The following is a 19,379-nucleotide window of genomic DNA, read 5'->3' on the forward strand; positions in this document are numbered from 1 at the left end:
AGACAGTGTCATAAAATGTGTGGACCCTTGAGCACAATCCTGACGACTCCTGAGGCACACCTCAGTCCATAGCACGACGTGAGAAATTGACTGCTTGTTAATGATCACTTGATTACTTTTGATCAGCGATGGGCAACTGGCGGCCCACACAACCACACTTACGTGGCCCTTGATTAATCCCTTACCCCAACACAAATTTTTGATTAAAAAAAAAACAACTTGGAATTAAAAAAAAAACTTGAATTGACACCAAAATACCACCAAAATTTGGGGAAAAGCCAAAATATGAAAAAGTATTGAAAAACAAAATCTCCAAATATGCAAATCCTCATGTGCCGAACTCTGAATATGCAGCACAGTGGAGCTTTTATACATGTATTGAAAATGTTTTATCAAAACATATATTGACAGCATGTATTTGGCACATATGCACATATTTGGTCCATATTTAAAAACATTTTTGTCATACACCTGTTTAGGAAGTGTGTGGTTCTTTCTGCCCCCTCCAGCATTTAAATTGCCTAACCCTGATGTAGTTGCAGTGCCAGCCCCAGAAATGGCGTCTTTTCAAGACTCAATTGAAAAGAATTGGAACGTTTAAGTATTTTAAGTACCGGTATCTTATTGACAATTCTGAGTATAGGTAAAAGTTACACTTTTTCTTCGTCCATGTAAGCGTATCTCTGTTGGGAGTAACGTTATAGGACACATTGTGCTAAGGCTTCAGCGTGTGTCGAGAAATGCAGGAATTTGGGGCGCGCAGATCAATTTTGATTGACATATGAAGCCTCTTTTTGTCGTGAAGTGGTTCACAAGCTCTTTCAATTCCCCACATTAGGTGTGAATGTAAGACAATTCTTGCTATCTTGTGTCCTGCTGCGATTGGCTGATTGCCAGTCCTGGGTGTGCCCTGGCTCTCCCCCGAAATCAGCTGGGATATGATAAAAGCTCATTACAGACGAAGTAACACAAAATACACACACTAATACACAAAACATCCATGTCAAAGCCCAAACCTTTTTTTTCTATGACTGTATTAACTACTACATATATATTCTTAGTCGGGGCTCTTCATTATTAAAACAAATATATATGGTCAAGTAATACAAAAGACATTACATTATTCCTGCACAAAATCGGAGAACACACTGAATTAAACCAAATGTAATCGATCCCAGACAGCAGATGTGAGAAAATGATCATTTATGAAGATAGGCATCAAGCCAGAGATTCCCTGAAGTCTTCAGTGACCTGCAATAAGAAGATAATAGCACCCAGTGGTTAAAACCCCACTAAGGATGGAATTTTTGTCCGAGGCAGACACAAATATTTCAGACATATTCTACCTGATGACGTCAATCATGCCTTTCCCCAATGTCTTCTCTTGGTAAGGAATCTTATGTTTGTCACACAGGGCGCGCACCAGCGGCGCCACCCGATGGTAGTTATGACGCGGCATTGTCGGGAAAAGACTGGAACGCAGAATATATCAATCATTAATTCTTTCAATCTTACCATCTTGCTTATGTGACTTACTGGTGTTCAATCTGAAAGTTGAGGTGTCCGCTGAACCAGTCGTTGAAGGGGGACTTTTCAACGTTACAGGTGGCGTGTAGCTGAAGCACACAAAAAAAGAGCCAATGAGTGTGAAGATGAAGTAGTGACCACAAAGGATCTATATTTCCCAGCATGCACCTGCATGTTGAGCCAGTCTCGACGCTTCTCGTGGTCGATGTTCATCGGGAGGTGATTCATCTGAGTCACCCACACGAACCAGTGGCTCTCCAGAAACCTGAAAAATCAGAGCCACGTTACAACATATTTGACATTAACTGAGAAGTTCAACAAAACGAATGGCATGAGCTCGGCTTGATGGCTTAAAGTTGAACAACAGTGGCCTCTGCAGGCAACGGTTGTCATAACAGGATCAATGCGTATGAAAGGGGCTATATTACAGAAATGTGCCTTTTTAAATTGTTTATATATATAAACAATCGGTTCTCTGGGGTGCCTCTCCAGCCATCTAGTGTGAAATTAAAACCAAGTAAATCTATTGTTATCTGCCTTGTTATGATCAAGCTGTTCTGCACTCCCACGTTAACGCAATGTTATGTAAGGCTAATTTACATCACAATCACTCTCGCTGGGTTTTTCGACTAATGACTTGGAAGCTCGGCTGGCCCAAGATCCAGAGCCACTTTCCAGAAAGGGCCAGACACAACTGTCTGAGGCCCCATAATGCAGAGGCATGATAATCCAGAAACACATCCCCCAGAGCCACACCCCTGCTATCATGTCAAAGTCAAAATGTTAAGTTTTGTTGGACGCACAGACTATTCTTTGAGTATTATGACTTTTTGTGACACATATTTAAAATTAATGAAGGAAATGCTTCAAGTCCAAGCAGTGGGGTTAAGTGCTAATGTTAGCCACTAGCCACAAAGAAGCTTGCTATCAACTGGCTAGTGAAATCATAGTATATAATGTAGTTATAGTTGTTACAGAGCATGTGTTCTTTCAAGGGCGAGCAAATGAGAAAAAAACATAGCTGAGAATGTCTCTGTTTTAATGTAGCAATATTACTATTCTTAACTTCTTTTAACACAAGAATGTTACAATCTTAATTTGAAATATTGACTCTATGTTAAAAAGGTTTTATGATACTGAAACAGATTAAGTTCTAATATATCCTATGGCAACAATCATCTTCAGTGGTCATTTGTGTTGGACTTGTTCTCAACAGAGTAAGAACAATGAGAGAGCACTTTTGCAAGTCAGTGTAAAGCAATATTCTCAGTTAAGGGTCACATAGTGTGGCTTTGGTCAGCACTTCAATCATTTGCTTCACACTGGGAGCAATTGAGGGCTCATTTTCCGCCACAGTGTTATTCAGCGATGATTTAAACCCTCGACCCAGCAGCCACAGCACATTAACTTTACATCAAATAGGTGATTTTAAGAAGTGTGAGCCTTATTGCGATAATAAATCCATCACTTACCTAACGAAGATGATGAGCGCCACTGTGCCCAGGAGACCATAAAGTGGAACATAACAAGTGAAGTAGCGAAGGTAGTAAGAAAAGCACCAGGCCATATCCTTCAGAAGAAAAAAAACTTCTTAATATAAATGGCTGGTATTTCTTTATTGAGAATTCTTTATGTATTATTAAATAGTAAAAGAAATAGAAACCATTTTAAACCTAGAACCTAAAGGTAAATCATAGAAAACCACTAAAAATAGTACAAGTACAATACTATATAGCGACTATAAAGCGTTCTACTGTTTTACAAAGTTTGGTGGGCAAATAAGTGAATTAACTTAAGGTATAAATACATTAGATAAGAAAAATGTCATTTCTTTAGGTACATGTTTAAGATCGCAGTAATATTGAATGCCACATATCGCATATTCCCTGTTTTTCCAATATCTTGCAGCCCCTACTTTAAAATTATTAGAGTTATAACGTGGGGCATCTTTGAATATTATTTCAATTTCCTGAAGCTGTGCCAACTGTCCCCTTTTTGGGAAATCAAAATATGGTCACCCTATGCTAATAAGCAAACTACCTAAAATAACTATGATATTATTGAACTAACTTTAGGGGGCCTTTACTAGCAAATAAAAAGGCAATTTCCTAACTGTTGATAAAATTCTCCAATGAGCAGACAGGAAAAGGAAATAGGAAGGCTTCATCTTACCACCCAGTCACGTCGCGATATCATCACATGCATGATTTGAAGGTGAAAATATACTGGAATTAGCAGTGGGGGTCCAACTAAAACAAAACAAAACAAAACAAAACAAAACAAGTTGTTGAACATTAACTTCATTGATTCATTGTACTGAATTTAGAAAAGTGAAAAAGAGGAGAGTACCCAGGAAGAAGTAGTGGTGCTGATGGTTGTAGGGCATATGTTTGATCTTTTGGGTGCCATACTGCGAGAGAGAGAGAGAGAGTAGTGCTAAGTTAGGATAACAGAAGCATGCTGGGTGCTGGTGGTGATATCATGCTTGTGCTGTATGTACAACTTGCCTCTACTGGTTGAATGGCTCCAACAACAAACATGCGCAGCATGTTGACATCGGGGTCTTTACTGAAGACGTTGGGTTTTGCGTGATGTTGGAAGTGTCGATGATTCCACCAGTTAGCAGAAGCTCCCTGTGGGTAAGAACAAGTGATTCAGTAAAACGTATTTCGGGTTTGTTGTCAGAGATGTGGTTACCTTCAGGTGCCCAATGAGAAATTTGTGTGCAAGGTGATTCCATGAGGATTTCTTGAAGACAGATAAGTGACCAAAATCATGCTGCAGCCATCCGGCCTGGATCTTATAAGGAAGACAAAAGAGGCGTTAGTTTGGGATTCATGTTTTGCATATAATAACTTGACGGCCAGTCGCACATCATTCCTGTTACCTGTGCAGTCGCCATCAAAATGACACAGAGCACCGTCGGGATCCAGCCAGTCCCCCCGAGCCGTACGAGCAACCAGGCCAGGACCTCCATCAGCAGGATGTGAGCCAGGTGGGCCAAGAAGAAAAGGGAGTGGGCCCGAAACAGACCCTGTTGCTCTGCATGAGCATGTAAAGCCTTGAAGTCCTGGGTGACTGCAGCCTGGAAGCACAGAATCATAGACGGGGAGGGGCATAAATACACAGAGTGATGATGATCGTGGGCTTCAGGAACCATCGTTCGCCACAGCTGCCCTTCACATTGTCCAACTATGTCAACCGTCAGCGCCTTCAACTCCCTGGGAATTGTGCTCTCTCACAACCTCAAGTGGGACACCTACAGGAACACCATTCTCAAAAAGGACCAGCAGAGGATGTACTTCCAGCAACTGCTGAGGTCACACGGCCGGCCACAGGAGCTGTTGCGGCAGTTTAATACAGCAGTCATTGAATCGGTCCTGTGTCCATCCATCACAGGCTTGATTTGGTGCCGCTACGAAGGACAAAATCCGACGGCAACGACAGTTAGGACTGCCGAGAAGATCATCGGTACCCTTCTATCTACTAATGAGGACTTGCACGCTGCAAAAACAAAGAGGAGGGCAGGCAATATTCTCTCGGACCCTCCAAATCCGGGTCACCACCTCTTCCGGCTCCTTCCCTCAGGTAATCACTACGGAATTACACACCCTAAAACCAGCAGACATTCCGATAGCTTTTTGCCTCTCCCTAACTTCCTAAACACTTGACTTAAAATTCCATTTTGGCTTTCTGCCATTTTTTTTCCAATTATGCACATCTCTGTTGTGACAGTACTACCGTATTCATTGTTGTAGCTTTGTCACTCTGTTATTTGCATAAATGTTGTTGATCAGTATTCTACACTACTGGAAACTTCAAATGTGCCTGAGGACTCTCTGCATCATTTGCACAACTGTCATTGTGTCAACATGACCACACTATTGGTACCCTTACATTGCTCGTTGACTGTCTTGTTGTGACATGATGGGTTGCCAGGGACTAGTGATGGGTTACCATCCTGTCATCAACCCAAAGTTCTGCTAGTTATCACGGCAGGCCTCTAACCTGTTTTCCGGGTTTGGTCACGTGACGTTCGCAAATGCGAGAACAGTTGTGACGACAGCAGAGGGGATATTGCCCAATATGGTGGCCCCCTGAGATGGATGAAAAATGATTCATCTGATTAATTGTTATTCCACAAACACAACCTTAAAAGTGGAAATTAACCCAAACACATTTTTTTCAAGAATATGTTCCCAGCAGGCGCACTAGTTGAAACACGGCATTCTGATTAATATTGCGTTTGTGGAATGGGAGTTAAGCAGCAAAATCCACCCGTTTCTGGTCATCTCAGGGGTCGGCCATTTTATCACTTCTGTTGACTGAAAATGACATCACAGATGCCCTGAGGGCTCAAATAATGACCAATCATGGCTCAGTTTCAGAAAACAGGTGAGCTGTGATTAGTCGTTACCGGAGCCCTGAGCAGTTGTGATGTCATTTTCAGTCGACAGAAGTGACAAAATGGCCGCCCCCTCAGATGGCTAAAAACAGGTAGATTTCTCATATTCCACAAACGCAATATTAATCAGAATGCCTTGTTTCAACTAGTGGGCTTGCATAGAACTGGAAAAAAAAATGTTAGGCTTTACTTCCCCTTTAAAAGAATACCGTGTTTTTGGCACATACGACTTGGGCAGATTTGGTTCCGCTTTAGGACTCTTGAAGATACTTCTTACGTTTTTCTGTCTGTCTTGGCTGGGTTCTGTTTCCGCCAACTCTCCAATCAGCAGTGGCTTCAGAAAGCGTCGCACAAACTTCTTGTCAGGATGAAAAGCAGTGAACGCTTCCTAGACAAAAAATAAAATGAGAGGGGTGAACAACATAACATGAAGATAAACCATACGCATCACGTACCGTGGCATCCTCTCCAGCATAATGCTGGATGACCCGAAAGCCTCCAGGGTGCTTCTTGGCCCACTCTGTGACGTTGTACACTTTCCGATCAATCACCAACCACTGGTCATTCCTGCTGCTGTGGCTCTGCACTTCTTCCCAGGTGAAAACATCGCTGCCCATTGGCTCTGTCTGCTGGCCTCCAGCACCCATTTCTTCAGAGCCTCTACACACTAACACAATTGTGGACACATACGTTTGTACCGTGTGCTCTCTAGGCAGATAGGCAGGTGTTTGAACCTGTTGCCGTGTGTGCTCGGAGCCTGCTTGTAACACGAGTTAAGGAGAACAATGAGCAGTGGAACATGCACACAAATAATTAATGATGAATTTGATATGCAGTGCGCTATAATGTGCGGTTGGCTGTGCATCATACTTCAATCACCTGACATCTGCTACAAATGACCCAATTCATTTGAACCCAAATCTGGGAATATTACTGTATATGGATATGCACCGCGTTGAGAATGCCTTGTCTTAACTGCAAAAAGTAGTCACGAAAACGTTATCAAACCACAACTAATAAACATTTTAGCACAACGAAAATGTCGCATCGCAAATCCGCAATTATATCACTTTTATATTGCCCGCAAGGCTTTTTTATCTGCAGTATCGCAGCGTGAAGAAAAAAAAATAGACTCACATGCGGGGTTGGTCTCACACTCGGCGCGTTACAAGCACACGGGCGCGCATGTACAACTCATTAGCCATGTTTGAATCCGTTCTAAATTGTGAACAATTGCCGAATTCTAATAAATCTCCTTCGATTTTGCTGGCTGACTATTTCACGCTGTCCTTCATAACGAAATTCCGAGGAGATCTTCCGACGGCTTTTTAGCCAATCGGCGTACAGTAAATAAAGGACGTGCACGGGCATGAGCGGGTACCCGTTCCATGCCCAATTGTGTCACATACGCCCATCTACTTTTGAGGAATAATATGTACCACTACTTTCTGTATAAAGTATACAATTAGTGTTTACATTACTTTTTATTATATAGCACCGTGTTTCTTATTGTGATGTGAAAGTCCAGAAAATATATCTTGAAAACATAACTTCAGTACTGTAACTGTACCATAAAGTATTGTTAGAATGTAAATACACAAACATATTATCGTATTATATTGATACTTTTCTTTGTAAAGCCCCAATTTCATTTTATGATTGTTCTAACTTCTTCATTTCTTAATATTTCTGGCTGTCTGTTGATAGAATTGTATTTTACCATCTACATCTACACTTTAAATGTGTCAACCATCTTTCTGTTTGGGGTTGGAATGGTATTTTAGTGTCTGTCTGTCTGTGATGCAATTACTGTGTGAAACAATTGCGAATACATTTTAATACTGACCTTGACCAGCAGGCAGTACAAATGAGCAGCTCAAACAGACACTTTGTCCTCAGGTGAACCGCAAATACAATGTGCTCGCATCTGTGAACGTCCTAAAATAAAATAAATTAATTAAACATTTTGAATTACATGTGTCTGTTTGGAACATGGTGAAGTGAGATAAAAGTGTGTGTCGTTACAAGCTCGGTGATTCATTGAGTCGCTGTCCCGCAGCACAATGAACAAGCGAGAAGTTGTCAGACGTGCGCTTCACTTTTTTTGCGGCTCGGTACCATCAAGACACTGTTTGCAGTCATCAAACAACAAATGAACACAATGTCAGTTCAAAGAACAGGATGAAATACAATGAAACACACTGACAGTCTATGACCTATGACAAACAGGAATAATGAAATTATTAAGGTTAATAACATTACCTATATTAAAGCAAAGAATATTTTGGGGGGTTTATCAATGAAAATTATGCAAGTTCCATAACCTACGTTTGGCCTCTTTAGGTTGTATTCCTCTGCTTTGTGTCCTGAAGCTCCTTTCTCCCTTAAGTCCCAGTGAGCTGTAGTCTTTCCTTGAGATCTCTGAAGCCAATTTCTATGTTACATCACATTGAAAGAGGTTTGCTGACAAAGCTCGAAAGGGGGCTCTAGTGACTGCTGGGCCGAACCTCCAATCAAAGCCACAAAAAGGCCAAACCTCTAATCAAAGTCAACAAAGGCAATTGTCCACTGATCTCAAAGACCTGAGATCTTAAAGAACTGAGTGATTTTCCTATGATATATATATATATGCTATGCGGTTGTAATTTCTCCTTCCTGATTTGCTCAGAAAACAGCAGGAGACAACTATTGGCAATTTAATTTAACGACTATTTAAATTTATATTGACTTTGTACTCAAACCCCGTCAACCGACTTGCACGGACTCATCCCCTGAAATGTGCGATAGATTCATGCAGTTTTTCATTGATAAGGTTGCTACAGCTAGGGCTCTTGTTTCGAACGCCACATTTGACCCCTCTGTGAAAGTTCTTGCAGCGTTTGATTCCTTTGAGCCGATTTCTTTGACATTTTTGGAGGAAGTGGTTTGCCATATGAAACCATCGGGCTCCATTCCCCCACACTTCTTTAAGGAGATTGTCCCGACAATTGGTAAATCGGTTTTGGCATTATCAACAGCAGCCTGGCTGCTGGTGTGGTCCCCCAACATTTTAAGCATGCTGTAGTTTATATATAAACAATCGGTTCTCTGGTTCAGTGTGAATTCTCTGCAAAGGTGTGTCTTGCCCATTTTCGTTCGTGCTACCACACGGTATGTGGCAGAAACATAACACACATAGTATGGCACCTCCCCCTTTTGCCTCAAAAATGGTTTGATCCACCGGATACTTCCCACCCACCCTGTGGTTAACTGGTGACCAGTCCAGGCTGTAGTCTGCCTTTTACCCAAAGTCAGTTAGCCTATTCAACAGTTTACTGTCACCCTGAACAAGATTATGCAAAAAGCACTACGAAATGGATGGATGGACATTTTCCATGGCATCATTTTGTCATTTGCATTCACCTCCACAGTCACATTCATTGACCTCTTCAGCTGTCTTGTTTCAGGGCGGTTTCAATGTGGAGCAGAAATGTGCAAATCAGCATATCAGACAGGATTATCCTCAAGCAGCCAGAGGCCCCCTCGGCACCCCGCCCCCTCGCTGACTGAGGGCTGAAGACTGAGGTGCCGAACATCTGACCCGAGCGGCTTTGCCAGGTTTTTCTTCACAGTCGTAACCCATTTACACAGTGGTCTGGTCTAGAAGGATGATGTCATTTTTATAATATATACCTTCTACTGCAAAAGTCCAGGTCACCTCTGACTTTCTTGTTTGAACAACCTTTTTGACAAATGTCATTTTGACATGATGACACGTAGAGTACATATTAGGGCAGACTTTTGTACACAGAGTTTTTTCAAGATATAGCTTTATGTTGTATTTAAAAATAGCACTACTACTACATTTCTACTTCATGAAAACATGCAGTGCTAACATAATTGAATAGGATGTGAAGTATGAAATAGTGTCTGCATCATGACTTCATGCTGCAATGTCCATTGCCCTTGTAATCACCTTGGACACAAGGGGCCAGAATAATACAAACATATGACAAAGAAGAGTTTCACAAATAAATGACTCAGTAAACTGCAGTAACATTAGTTCTTTTTAAGAGGTTTTCATGAATAAGGATGCAGGGACAATGACGATAGGATGCCCAGGTCGCGAACGGTGGACGGATCGGCAAAATAGGGTAAAGTGCCCATCGCTGTAAATACAGTACATATATTTAAAGTTCAACTGGGAGTGGCAATAAATAGCTTGAAGCAAGCTCTGTGCCTTCAATCATTTACTAGCTGCTACTTGTTTTGAAGTTATGCCACCTTTTCGTGAACAGAACTAAAATTTTTGTTTGAACTGAAGAGAAGCGAGGTCACTTGTAATTGAGGTACAACTGTGCGTCATCATGTGGCACAAGAATGCACGCTTGGTTACAACTGTGCTACGTTAGCGTTAGCGTGAGACTAAGAGTGTTCTGACTTACACACAGACTCTGCATACAGCAAAAATTGTTATTATATATTATATTGGTCATTATGACATTACTAAAACAACACATTTTATGTTTGTCAAGGACTAGCAGCTCTCTCGTATTTGTGTGCCTGTTTTGTGTCTTAGCTAAATGTCACTTAGAGGTTGTCGTCACAGCTTTTTAACTGTTCAATAAAAGGCTGTGAGATAAACCAGTTGCCATCTTTGGAGATGATCTTTTCCTTCTCTAACTGTACAAATAAGATTGGAAATGCCATTCAAGCCCCACAAAAACACCAACAAAAATCTTTGTGGCGTTTTTAATAGGAAAATAATAACATAATTATATGGAATGTAAGAATTTAGCAGTTTGTGCAGAATGATTTCATACTTCAATGCCTATTGACATTGTGCTCCTTCTGGTGTATGCGCCTTGGACACCAGGGGGAAGTATAATACAGACGTACATAATATATGAAGAGTTTCAGAACTAAGTCACTCAGTGAGCCGCAGTAATTTTTTGCAGAGGATAAATAATATATCTGTGATTATTGTTATTTTTGTCTGTCTACGTGTGTTTCTGGAAAGATATTGTTCAAATATCTGTTGCTTAAATGTTTTAACTACCAAAAGAGCAATGCTACTTTTGTTATCCTATCTATGGAGTTCCGCATCGTGTGTTAGCATTAAACCAGCAGGCATTTGTAAGTTCAGTATATTGGTTAAATACACGACATGTAATTTTCAGTTTTATGTTTGAACTTCAACTGGTTATGTCAATAAAGAGCTTTACGCCAGCACTTGACCTCTTGTTTGAAGAATTGTTCCACTGTTTCTTTGAAGATTGCAGCCACAAGTTTAAAAGCACTTTACTGTGTTGCGCTACAATCACATGCAGATTCGAGAATCAATCATGTCATGTTGCAAACTGGTAAAATTATCCATATTTCATGACCGCATTCCATTTGGTTGGAATGTGCACTCATTGACCCCTTCATTAGGCACATCTGCACAATCCAATAAGTACCAATATAAGAGCTCTATCAAAAATGATTGCTTTATGAAGCGAGAGAAACCATATTACCACACCCCCCAGTTTTTTTTTTCGCCATAGTTTTAAACTTAGTTTGTTGTTTTTTCTTTGTTGTCTTTTACTTTGTTGTTATTTAAAAAAAAATGTTTAAAAAAAAAAAAAGGTGGGAGAGCGAGACCAAGTTTTAGAAAGAGGTTACTTTGTACTCATACTCACACACTTGACAATGCGATTTGATGCCCAGCTGTTCGGGTTACACAGTGGGGGCGAGGGAAGGGAGGAAGGAAGGGGAGGAAGAGCAGCAGTTGAAAGTGAACCTCCTCACTGATGGCAACACGCGGACAATATCAGGACGAGGCTTGCAGTCAGCTTAGCAGTGTTGCTAAAATGTGCAATAACTTGCTCCATTGTGGATCAGACATTTGGACGGACCTCAGCATAATTCTATTGAGGATTAGCTGCATTAACTTCCTTTGAGTGTTTTTCTTTGCCGCCGGCCGGGTCACCGGGCTGAGCACTCTGGGCTCCTCCACCAGCGCGGAGCCGGAAGCTGGTCGGTAGGCGACAATTTAATATGCTAAAGTGGAGCTTTCGAACCTTGATAGGCAGTGTCACTCATGTGACCTAAACGGTGTTTAAAATTAACGACAGAGAAAGAGAAGGGTAAGACCGGCAAAGAGTCAACTCAAAATTGAGTTCTATATATTAGAGCTCGACTACCTGCAGTACTACTACTACTACTACTATTACTACTACTACTATTATTACTACTACTACTATTTTTATTACTCCGCACTGTGCTAGATGAAGGCACAAAGAGACGCCTGGCCGAGTGCGGCATGGCGACAGTTAATTGGCCTGAGGCGTGATGTTTTTTTGCAAGCTCATAACAAACGCAGCGACTAGGTTCGTCCGTCATCACATCACATGACTCTGCTGTGACTCAAGCACAGAGTCGGGAGGCCACAGAATGGGCAACTCCTCCGGGAAGGGCGAGGGAGACGAGGAGGAGGACGAGGAGGAGGAGAAAGATGGTGAAGAGGTGGAAATAGTGCAGAAGAAGAAGAAAAAAGCGGAGGAAGTGGAGGTGGAGGAAGAGCTTCCACTGGGGGTGGATGAGTTGCTGGAGAGCGGAGATCCAGTGTTGGACCTGAGCTACCGTAAATTTAAGCGCTTACCTGCTCGTGTTTGGGGACTGACACACGTGGAGAAGCTCTACGTTTGTGGAAATAGCCTGCGCACTCTTGCTGATAGCATCACCCAGCTGCAAGGTCTGCGGATCCTCGCCCTGGACTTCAACAAGATGGAGGATGTTCCCGTCGCCATCTGCCAGCTGGCTAACCTCAGCCGCCTCTACCTGGGCAGCAACCGCCTCATGACGCTGCCGCCCGAGCTGAAGAACCTGCGGAGTCTCCGCTGCCTGTGGCTGGAGAGCAACTACTTCCAATGGTTTCCCAAAGAGCTGTACGAACTTCCCAACCTCAAGTCCCTGCAGATAGGTGACAACCGCCTCAAGACGTTGCCTCCCGACCTGAGCCGCATGGAGACTTTGAGGGGGCTGTGGCTCTACGGCAATCGCTTCCAGACCTTCCCCAAAGTCCTCCTAAGCATGGAGGGCTTGGAGATCCTGGACCTGGACCGCAACAAGATATCCCAGTTTCCCAGCCTCAAGCGCCTCCGATCCCTTCGCCTCTTCTCCTATGACCACAACCCGGTCAAGGAGCCGCCGAAAGTGGGCGAGGAGGTAACGGTGGTCGGGGAAGGCGCTGCAGAGTTCTTGGAGGAGCGTGAGGTCGGGAAGGACAGGAGGCGCAAGGAGGCAGAGGAGGCAGAAGAAGCAGCTCAGGCGGGAGAGGAGCCCATCATTCACGGCATTTTGAAGAACGGCCGCTCCAAACGAGCCGCCGTTGAGGAGGACGAAGAGGAGGCCGGGTCTCCGGTCCCGGAGTGCGACGGCGGCGAGCTGGAGTACGACGAGGAGGCGTTTGAGTATGAGACGGAGGAGCTGATCTGCGAGGGAGAGGGCTTGGAGTACGAGGGCGAGGAGCTGGAATATGACAGGGCTTACATGGATTATGAGTATGAGGACGACATGGAGACGGGGCGGGAGGCATGAGGTCAAACCTCCATCCAGACTGAGAGGATCTGCAGGCAGGTGGACAGCAAGCTTGCTTAATTTTACATTTTTCTTTAGCTGTGAATACGAAAGTATGAGTTTCATCTCAGGTTACTGTGAAGCAAAGCAGAACTGTGTGTGCGCTATTTGGCATTATTGAATTGCCACCCACCTGAGGAAGTCAACTGTCAATCCTTTCTAATAAAGGAAGTTCACCAGTTGCTCTGAGCTGCAAAAAGGAACAAAATGGCATCACTCTAGCGTCTGTAGAATGCCTTGTCATTTAATTTGGTATCAGGATGACAGTACATTAATTTATCAAATGATTCGTGATGGATCAAAATCCTCTGAGTGTGTGAAATAGATTGTTCATTATTCGCGTGTTGAATCAGTTCAGGCGAAAGCACAGGCACTGCTGGTTCGGCCGTTACTTGTTTGCTGTCTAAAGAAGTACGACCTGATTTCTGTTCTGGCAAGTCCACTAGAGCCACACAACGGCACATATTCCTCTGGGTACCATTATTATGATCAATACAACACTGACATTTAAACATTCACAGACATTCTGCCATCTCATGAAAAAATAATGCGATTGATTAATAATTCTAAATAGTTGGGTTTGGAAATGTAATCAAATACTCATCCTTAGTTGGTACCTGTAAAGGCACAGATTTTAAACCTCAAACACGACACCATAGTAAAAGATTCAAATATAGTTACCCTGAAATCCAGTGATACTTGAGTAAACTTAGTGGGCTCAATAACTATATATATATATTATACAATAACATTCATTCAACGTCCTTGAATACCTTCATCAAGGTATTTTAAATTTAATCACAAAAAGTTCAGTCACACATGAAGACACAAATTAAGACAGACTCAGAGTCACAGGCATAGATTCTTTCTCCTGTGTGAAAAACGGCTAATAAAAAAAAAAAAAATTGGGGACAGGCTGGAACGGATTAACAGCATTTCCATTCATTCCAATGGGGAAAGATGATTTGTGATACATGTTTCGGCGTCATTTAAGAATTAAACTGGTATCTCAAGGCACCACTTTTTTTCCCCTCAAATGATGTATTTTGGTTAATTTATCCATGTCAGCAATGACTTATACATAACAGGAAGAACAATTATATGTGTATCCATGAGATGGCAGAAGGTACAATTACCTTATGAATCCACCATTGGCATTCATACAAAAAAACAAAAAAAAAACAAGACTTACTCTGAAGGCGATGGTGTGCCGTGGGATTTTTGTCATGTAAAATATATGCCTTGGCTCAATAAAGGTTGGGAAATACTGTCCTCGTGGACCCCGTCTTTCTTTCTGACATTGCAGAATTTACACCCATTGTGGTCGGCGTCTGTTTAATGTGCCTAAGGCGACCAAGTAAAAGTGCGTATTGGATTTAGAGCAACAAAATATTTATGACATGCTAAACACACGAGCCCCTTCCCGGTGTCTGCGTTGTGTAAGCACCGCAGTGAGGCCCAACGACGAAGATTGCGCGTCGCCACACCAAAAAAGGGCAAGTCCACACGGAGGCCGGCTTCAATCAGGAAGCAACAAGCGGCCCATTCTACATTTCCCTCACTAGCTGCACCTCCTTGTAGGTCACGGCCTCCGCTCCATCATCAACTTTGTATACTTCTTTTTTCCCACCTGTCCACGCCTCCTCCACCTGTGTCTCTGAACGTGAACATGTCCTCCTCTCATCCCCACAGTCATTATTCATGGAGGGCTCTAAGCGTAACGCAATCCTCGCATCTTTTTTTTCCCCCCCTCTCGTTGCAAGAGTGAAATATTCATCCCGGCGCTGAAATATTCATGCTGCCGCGTACTCTCACGTGTCCGTCTGTCTGTCTGTCTTTGCTGCTGGTGTTGCCCGGCGCGCTCAATCCGATGATTGCTTTACTGGAATATTTATCATCCGAGGTACACAAGATTCACATATGAAGGGGAATGCATTAAAGATCAAGCTGCAAGCAAATTCATTTTTCATTGTCACAATCCATCCATTTCCTATAGCGCTTGTCCTCAATAGGGTCTGGTGTGAGCTGGATCGGCGGATTTTAGCTGAAAAACGTGGACCACCGTGGTTTGATCACTAAATATTCAGAAGTAATTTTGATGCCCCGTAGTATGTGCCCCGCAAAAGCAAAGCATGTGTGTCAACTTCCGTGATCCTTGTTAAAATTTGTACCAAAATTCCAAAGTCGTCATGTGTAATAAAGGATAGCTTTGAGATTTTGCAAAAATTGTTTTTTTTACCCTTTCTACAGTAACAATAATTGAACAAGCTATTATGCTTGACTTCTGATTTCAAAACTAGTTATCCATCATTGTGTTGTTGTGACGATTAAACAGTTATTTGGTTTCAGCGTCATAACGGCCCTCTGAGGGAAGTCGTGACTACGAAGTGGCCATTGTCAAAAATGAATTTGACGCCCTTCTGCAGAGCGAATTCAGAGATTTGTTTCTAAATACATTTGACATGTTTGAAGTTTAAATGCTGAAAACGTGCAAAGACTGACACCTATATAGTATTCAATTTTGGTTTCCTGATGTTGAAACCTATTACATAAGTGCCGATGTTAAGATCACCCAAGTGTCCCTTTAAGAAATTATTTGTTTTGACAGAGCAAGTGCGTAGTTGTCTTTTGTACGCATGATGTAAACTCCGTGCACTTTTGGACCCTCAGTTTTGTACAGTGACGCCACATGACGGTGATGACAACACAATGGGCTTCAGTCTGGGTTCAGCGCTGGGCGGTGGAGGGGCTGACACGCCACAGACGTCTGTGGGAATCTGTGTCGCACCCCCTCGCAATATTTCGCTATTTTTGTTTACACTCCTCGCATCCTATGTAGGTCGGTGAATACCAGCGAGTGGCTCTCTCACTTTCCACTGCGAGATTCTCAACGCAGACGTGCAACTTCACCACCACGATGTCGTCCCTGCACAATTGACTGACATACATTACTAAGATTCTGCCTTTATGGACTCGAATAAAAATAGGTCTCAAGTGAGTGTAGGCCTTTGTCAAGTCCAGGGTTATTATAGTTTTGGGATTTTTCAATGTAGTTCGTTGTTATTTCATTTTGACGTTATTTCATGTAGACATTTTTGAAATTCAGTTAGATTCGACTAGTTTTTAGAGCAGGTTTGTTAGTTTTTATTACTTTTTATACTTTTGAAAATGCTTCATTTTAGTTTAGTTCTTATTAGTTTTTCTTTTAATATATGGCGTATTTATCGAGTTTGGGGAAAATAAGTGAAGGCGTATTGCGCAATAGAGTCAAGTAAACTTTAATTTAACTGTTTGATCTTCCTTCCTCTTTATGGACATACAGCTTTCCCAAAATAAATACATTCAAAATGAACCCCGAAAGCTCATGTAAAACAAAGACGAAAACAAAGGACAGTTTTGTTAGAATCATAGTTAGTTGTAGTTAGTTTTATAAGCGTAAAATGGAGTTTCAGTTGCTTTTCATTTTTTAAAGCGTTTTTGTTTTTTTGCATTTTCAATTCGTGACGAAAACGTTTTTTCTATTTTAGGTTTAGGTGTTTTGTTAGTTCTGATTAACTATAACAACCTTTGTAAGACTAAACTTTGATAAAAGAAAAAAAACGTAGCATGTCGTTCTTTTCATCTGTTGCTGAGTAAGATAGCTCTGAGTTTATTGAGGATACAGTTACACATCTGATGTTTTGTATGTCATAATATATAATATGTGTTGTGTTGACTGATTATGATGATTAGATTGAGTTTTGTTTCATGTTGTCTTGTTGGTTGTTAATTTTTTGTTTCCACCTATTAATGTCAGCCTAGTCACTTGTGTCAACCAATCAGCTTCCTCCAGTCTCTCGTGACTCTCGTGTCCAAGTGTGCCTCATTGTCTTGCCAATTTGCTTGTATTTAGTTGCCTGTTTTTTTTTTGTTGTGAGTCTCAATTGGTTCATTCATGTTTCCCTGAGTTTTGTTTCCTTCTCTACTCACTTTATTCCCAGTTTTAGTTTGTTACTTTGAATCTTTAATCTTTTTTGTAAAATGTTCTTTCTAATCTCATGAGACAGCTCTCTCTTTAGCTTTCTGTGGTCCAGTGGCACTTTCGGCACAGTGACTACTCAACATTTTTGAAAAATAATTGCATAAATAAGAAGGTACTGTCTGCCTACAATGAATTATATCAGTAACACATTATGCAAATGAATATTGTGGTAGTAGCTTTCAGTGGTGTTGAATTCCACGAGCGATTGCTTGCATTAATAGTAGTTGTCGAATGTCAAACCACCTGCGTACCCACTCCCACTGCTTGCCATCATCAGTGTAATATCACTCCCTTCTTGCCCTGCTACTCCTCCGCATGATCACATTCTCTCACGAGAAGCAGATCATGAAGGTTTTCGGTGGTCAGTCACAGGCTCTCAGTCATCACGACTGTCCGCTGATCAGCCATGTGAGACCATACAGTAATGGAAACGTCATTGGATACACTGATGGATGACAAAATCCTCAGGGTGCGCTGGCTGGCACTGTAAGCACAAATAAAAGAGGCAAACAGTGTCTGGACGGCTTTCTTTGAGATTGAATGGAACGCAACTCAACTGGAAGTTGTCATGAATGGGATTTGCAGTGGAGACTGATGTGAATCTTTATTAAATGAGTGCAGAAGAGCCTTTGAAAACAATTGCCTTTCATTGCATGTATTCTTACAATAAAGTAACCAGCCATTTTAAGTAACATTTTCTCACAATACACTGTAGGAAAGATAGAAATCAATAAGAGTGCTTATGTTTTCACATGCTCACTTCTAAGACATTCCAAGCAAATCAAATCAGAATGTTCCATCACTGATAAGCTATTTTTAGAATAGGCACATAAATGACTCGTTTGGTCCTTGGGGGATACAGTATATGTATCGAAAATGTAGACATGCTAGTACCGTTTTTGCCTGCCATTATCTTCCTTTCAGTTGTTCTTTAATATACAGTGGGTACGGAAAGTATTCAGACCCCTTGACATTTTTCACTTTGTGTCATTGCAGCCATTGCCCAAATCAAAAAAGCTCATTTTATTTCTCATTAATGTACACTCAGCACCCCATCTTGACAGAAAAACTGAAATATCATATGGTCATAAGTATTCAGACCCTTTTGCAGCAACCTTCATATTTATCTAACATGCTGGCCATTTCTTCTGATCCTCCTTGAGATGGTTCTGCTCCTTTATTGGAGTCGAGCTGCGTTTAATTAAACTGATTGGACTTGATTAGGAAAGGGCTACATAAGACCTTACAGCTCACAGTGCATGTCAGAGAAAATGAGAAACATGAGGTCGAAGGAACTGTCCAAGGTGATGGGAGACAGAAATGTGGCAAGGCACAGATCCGGCCAAGGTTACAAAAGAATTTCTGCAGCACTCAAGGTTCCTAAGAGCACAGTGGCCTCCATAATCCTCAAATGGAAGAAGTTTGAGATGACCACAACTCATTATAGACCTGGCCGTCCAGCCAAACGTGAAGGGAAGAGGAATGCGGCCAAGTATAGAGATATCCTGGAGGAAAACCTCTTTGCGGGGTGTTCAGGGCATCAGACTGGGCTGAAGGTTCAAATTTCAACAGGGCAATGACATCAAACACACAGCTAAAATAACAAAGGAGTGGCTTCAGAACAACTCTGCGACCGGTTCTTGGCTGGCCCAGCCAGAGCCCTGACCTAAACCCGAACTTGTTGCATCATTCCCAATAAGACTCATGGCTGTACAAGCTCAAAATGGCGCTTCTACTCAATACTGCTCAGTGTCTTAAGACTTATGACCATATAATAAAAGTTATTGTATATAAACTTTTAATTTTTAATAATAAAAAATGTCTATA

At 41.9% G+C, this 19,379-nt stretch overlaps 2 protein-coding genes across 5 annotated transcripts; one reads left to right on the forward strand and one right to left on the reverse strand.

Moving 5' to 3' along the window:
• Window positions 1–349: 349 nt before the first annotated feature.
• On the reverse strand, window positions 350–8,397 carry fads2 (fatty acid desaturase 2). 4 transcript variants are annotated; one of them, XM_086029626.1, is made up of 15 exons: window positions 8,261–8,396; window positions 7,958–8,060; window positions 7,779–7,870; window positions 6,388–6,599; window positions 6,210–6,320; window positions 4,415–4,612; window positions 4,225–4,326; window positions 4,035–4,160; window positions 3,877–3,937; window positions 3,700–3,776; window positions 3,000–3,097; window positions 1,696–1,792; window positions 1,537–1,616; window positions 1,347–1,472; window positions 350–1,251 (listed from the first exon to the last, which is right to left on the reverse strand). In XM_086029626.1, exons 4-15 carry the CDS (start codon window positions 6,577–6,579, stop codon window positions 1,200–1,202), a joined length of 1,320 nt encoding a protein of 439 aa, XP_085885752.1. In that variant the 5' UTR covers window positions 6,580–6,599; window positions 7,779–7,870; window positions 7,958–8,060; window positions 8,261–8,396; the 3' UTR covers window positions 350–1,199. The 4 variants fall into 4 exon arrangements, with proteins under 4 accessions (XP_085885752.1, XP_085885751.1, XP_085885753.1 ...); XM_086029625.1 differs by lacking the exon at window positions 7,779–7,870 and having other exon boundaries at window positions 8,261–8,397; XM_086029627.1 differs by lacking the exons at window positions 7,779–7,870; window positions 7,958–8,060 and having other exon boundaries at window positions 8,261–8,389.
• Window positions 8,398–12,204: 3,807 nt separating this feature from the next.
• lrrc10b (leucine rich repeat containing 10B) lies at window positions 12,205–14,736 on the forward strand. Its single transcript, XM_086029629.1, has one exon. The coding sequence runs from the start codon at window positions 12,347–12,349 to the stop codon at window positions 13,490–13,492; it is 1,146 nt and encodes a 381-aa protein (XP_085885755.1). The 5' UTR covers window positions 12,205–12,346; the 3' UTR covers window positions 13,493–14,736.
• Window positions 14,737–19,379: the final 4,643 nt, after the last annotated feature.

The sequence above is a fragment of the Filicampus tigris genome, chromosome 4 (genome assembly GCF_054856515.1).
Source record: "Filicampus tigris isolate MCC_2025a chromosome 4, RoL_Ftig_1.0, whole genome shotgun sequence".
NCBI lineage: Eukaryota > Metazoa > Chordata > Actinopteri > Syngnathiformes > Syngnathidae > Filicampus > Filicampus tigris.

Excerpts from the sequence above, each read along its gene's own strand:
- fads2 (XM_086029625.1), bottom strand. Across the intron at positions 3,938-4,034 it reads GAGCCATTCAACCAGTAGAG|TATGGCACCCAAAAGATCAA; the intron begins GCAAGTTGTACA and ends TCTCTCTCGCAG. Across the intron at positions 1,617-1,695 it reads GAGACTGGCTCAACATGCAG|CTACACGCCACCTGTAACGT; the intron begins GTGCATGCTGGG and ends TGTGTGCTTCAG.
- lrrc10b (XM_086029629.1), top strand. The coding sequence starts at position 12,347 with ATGGGCAACTCCTCCGGGAAGGGCGAGGGAGACGAGGAGGAGGACGAG.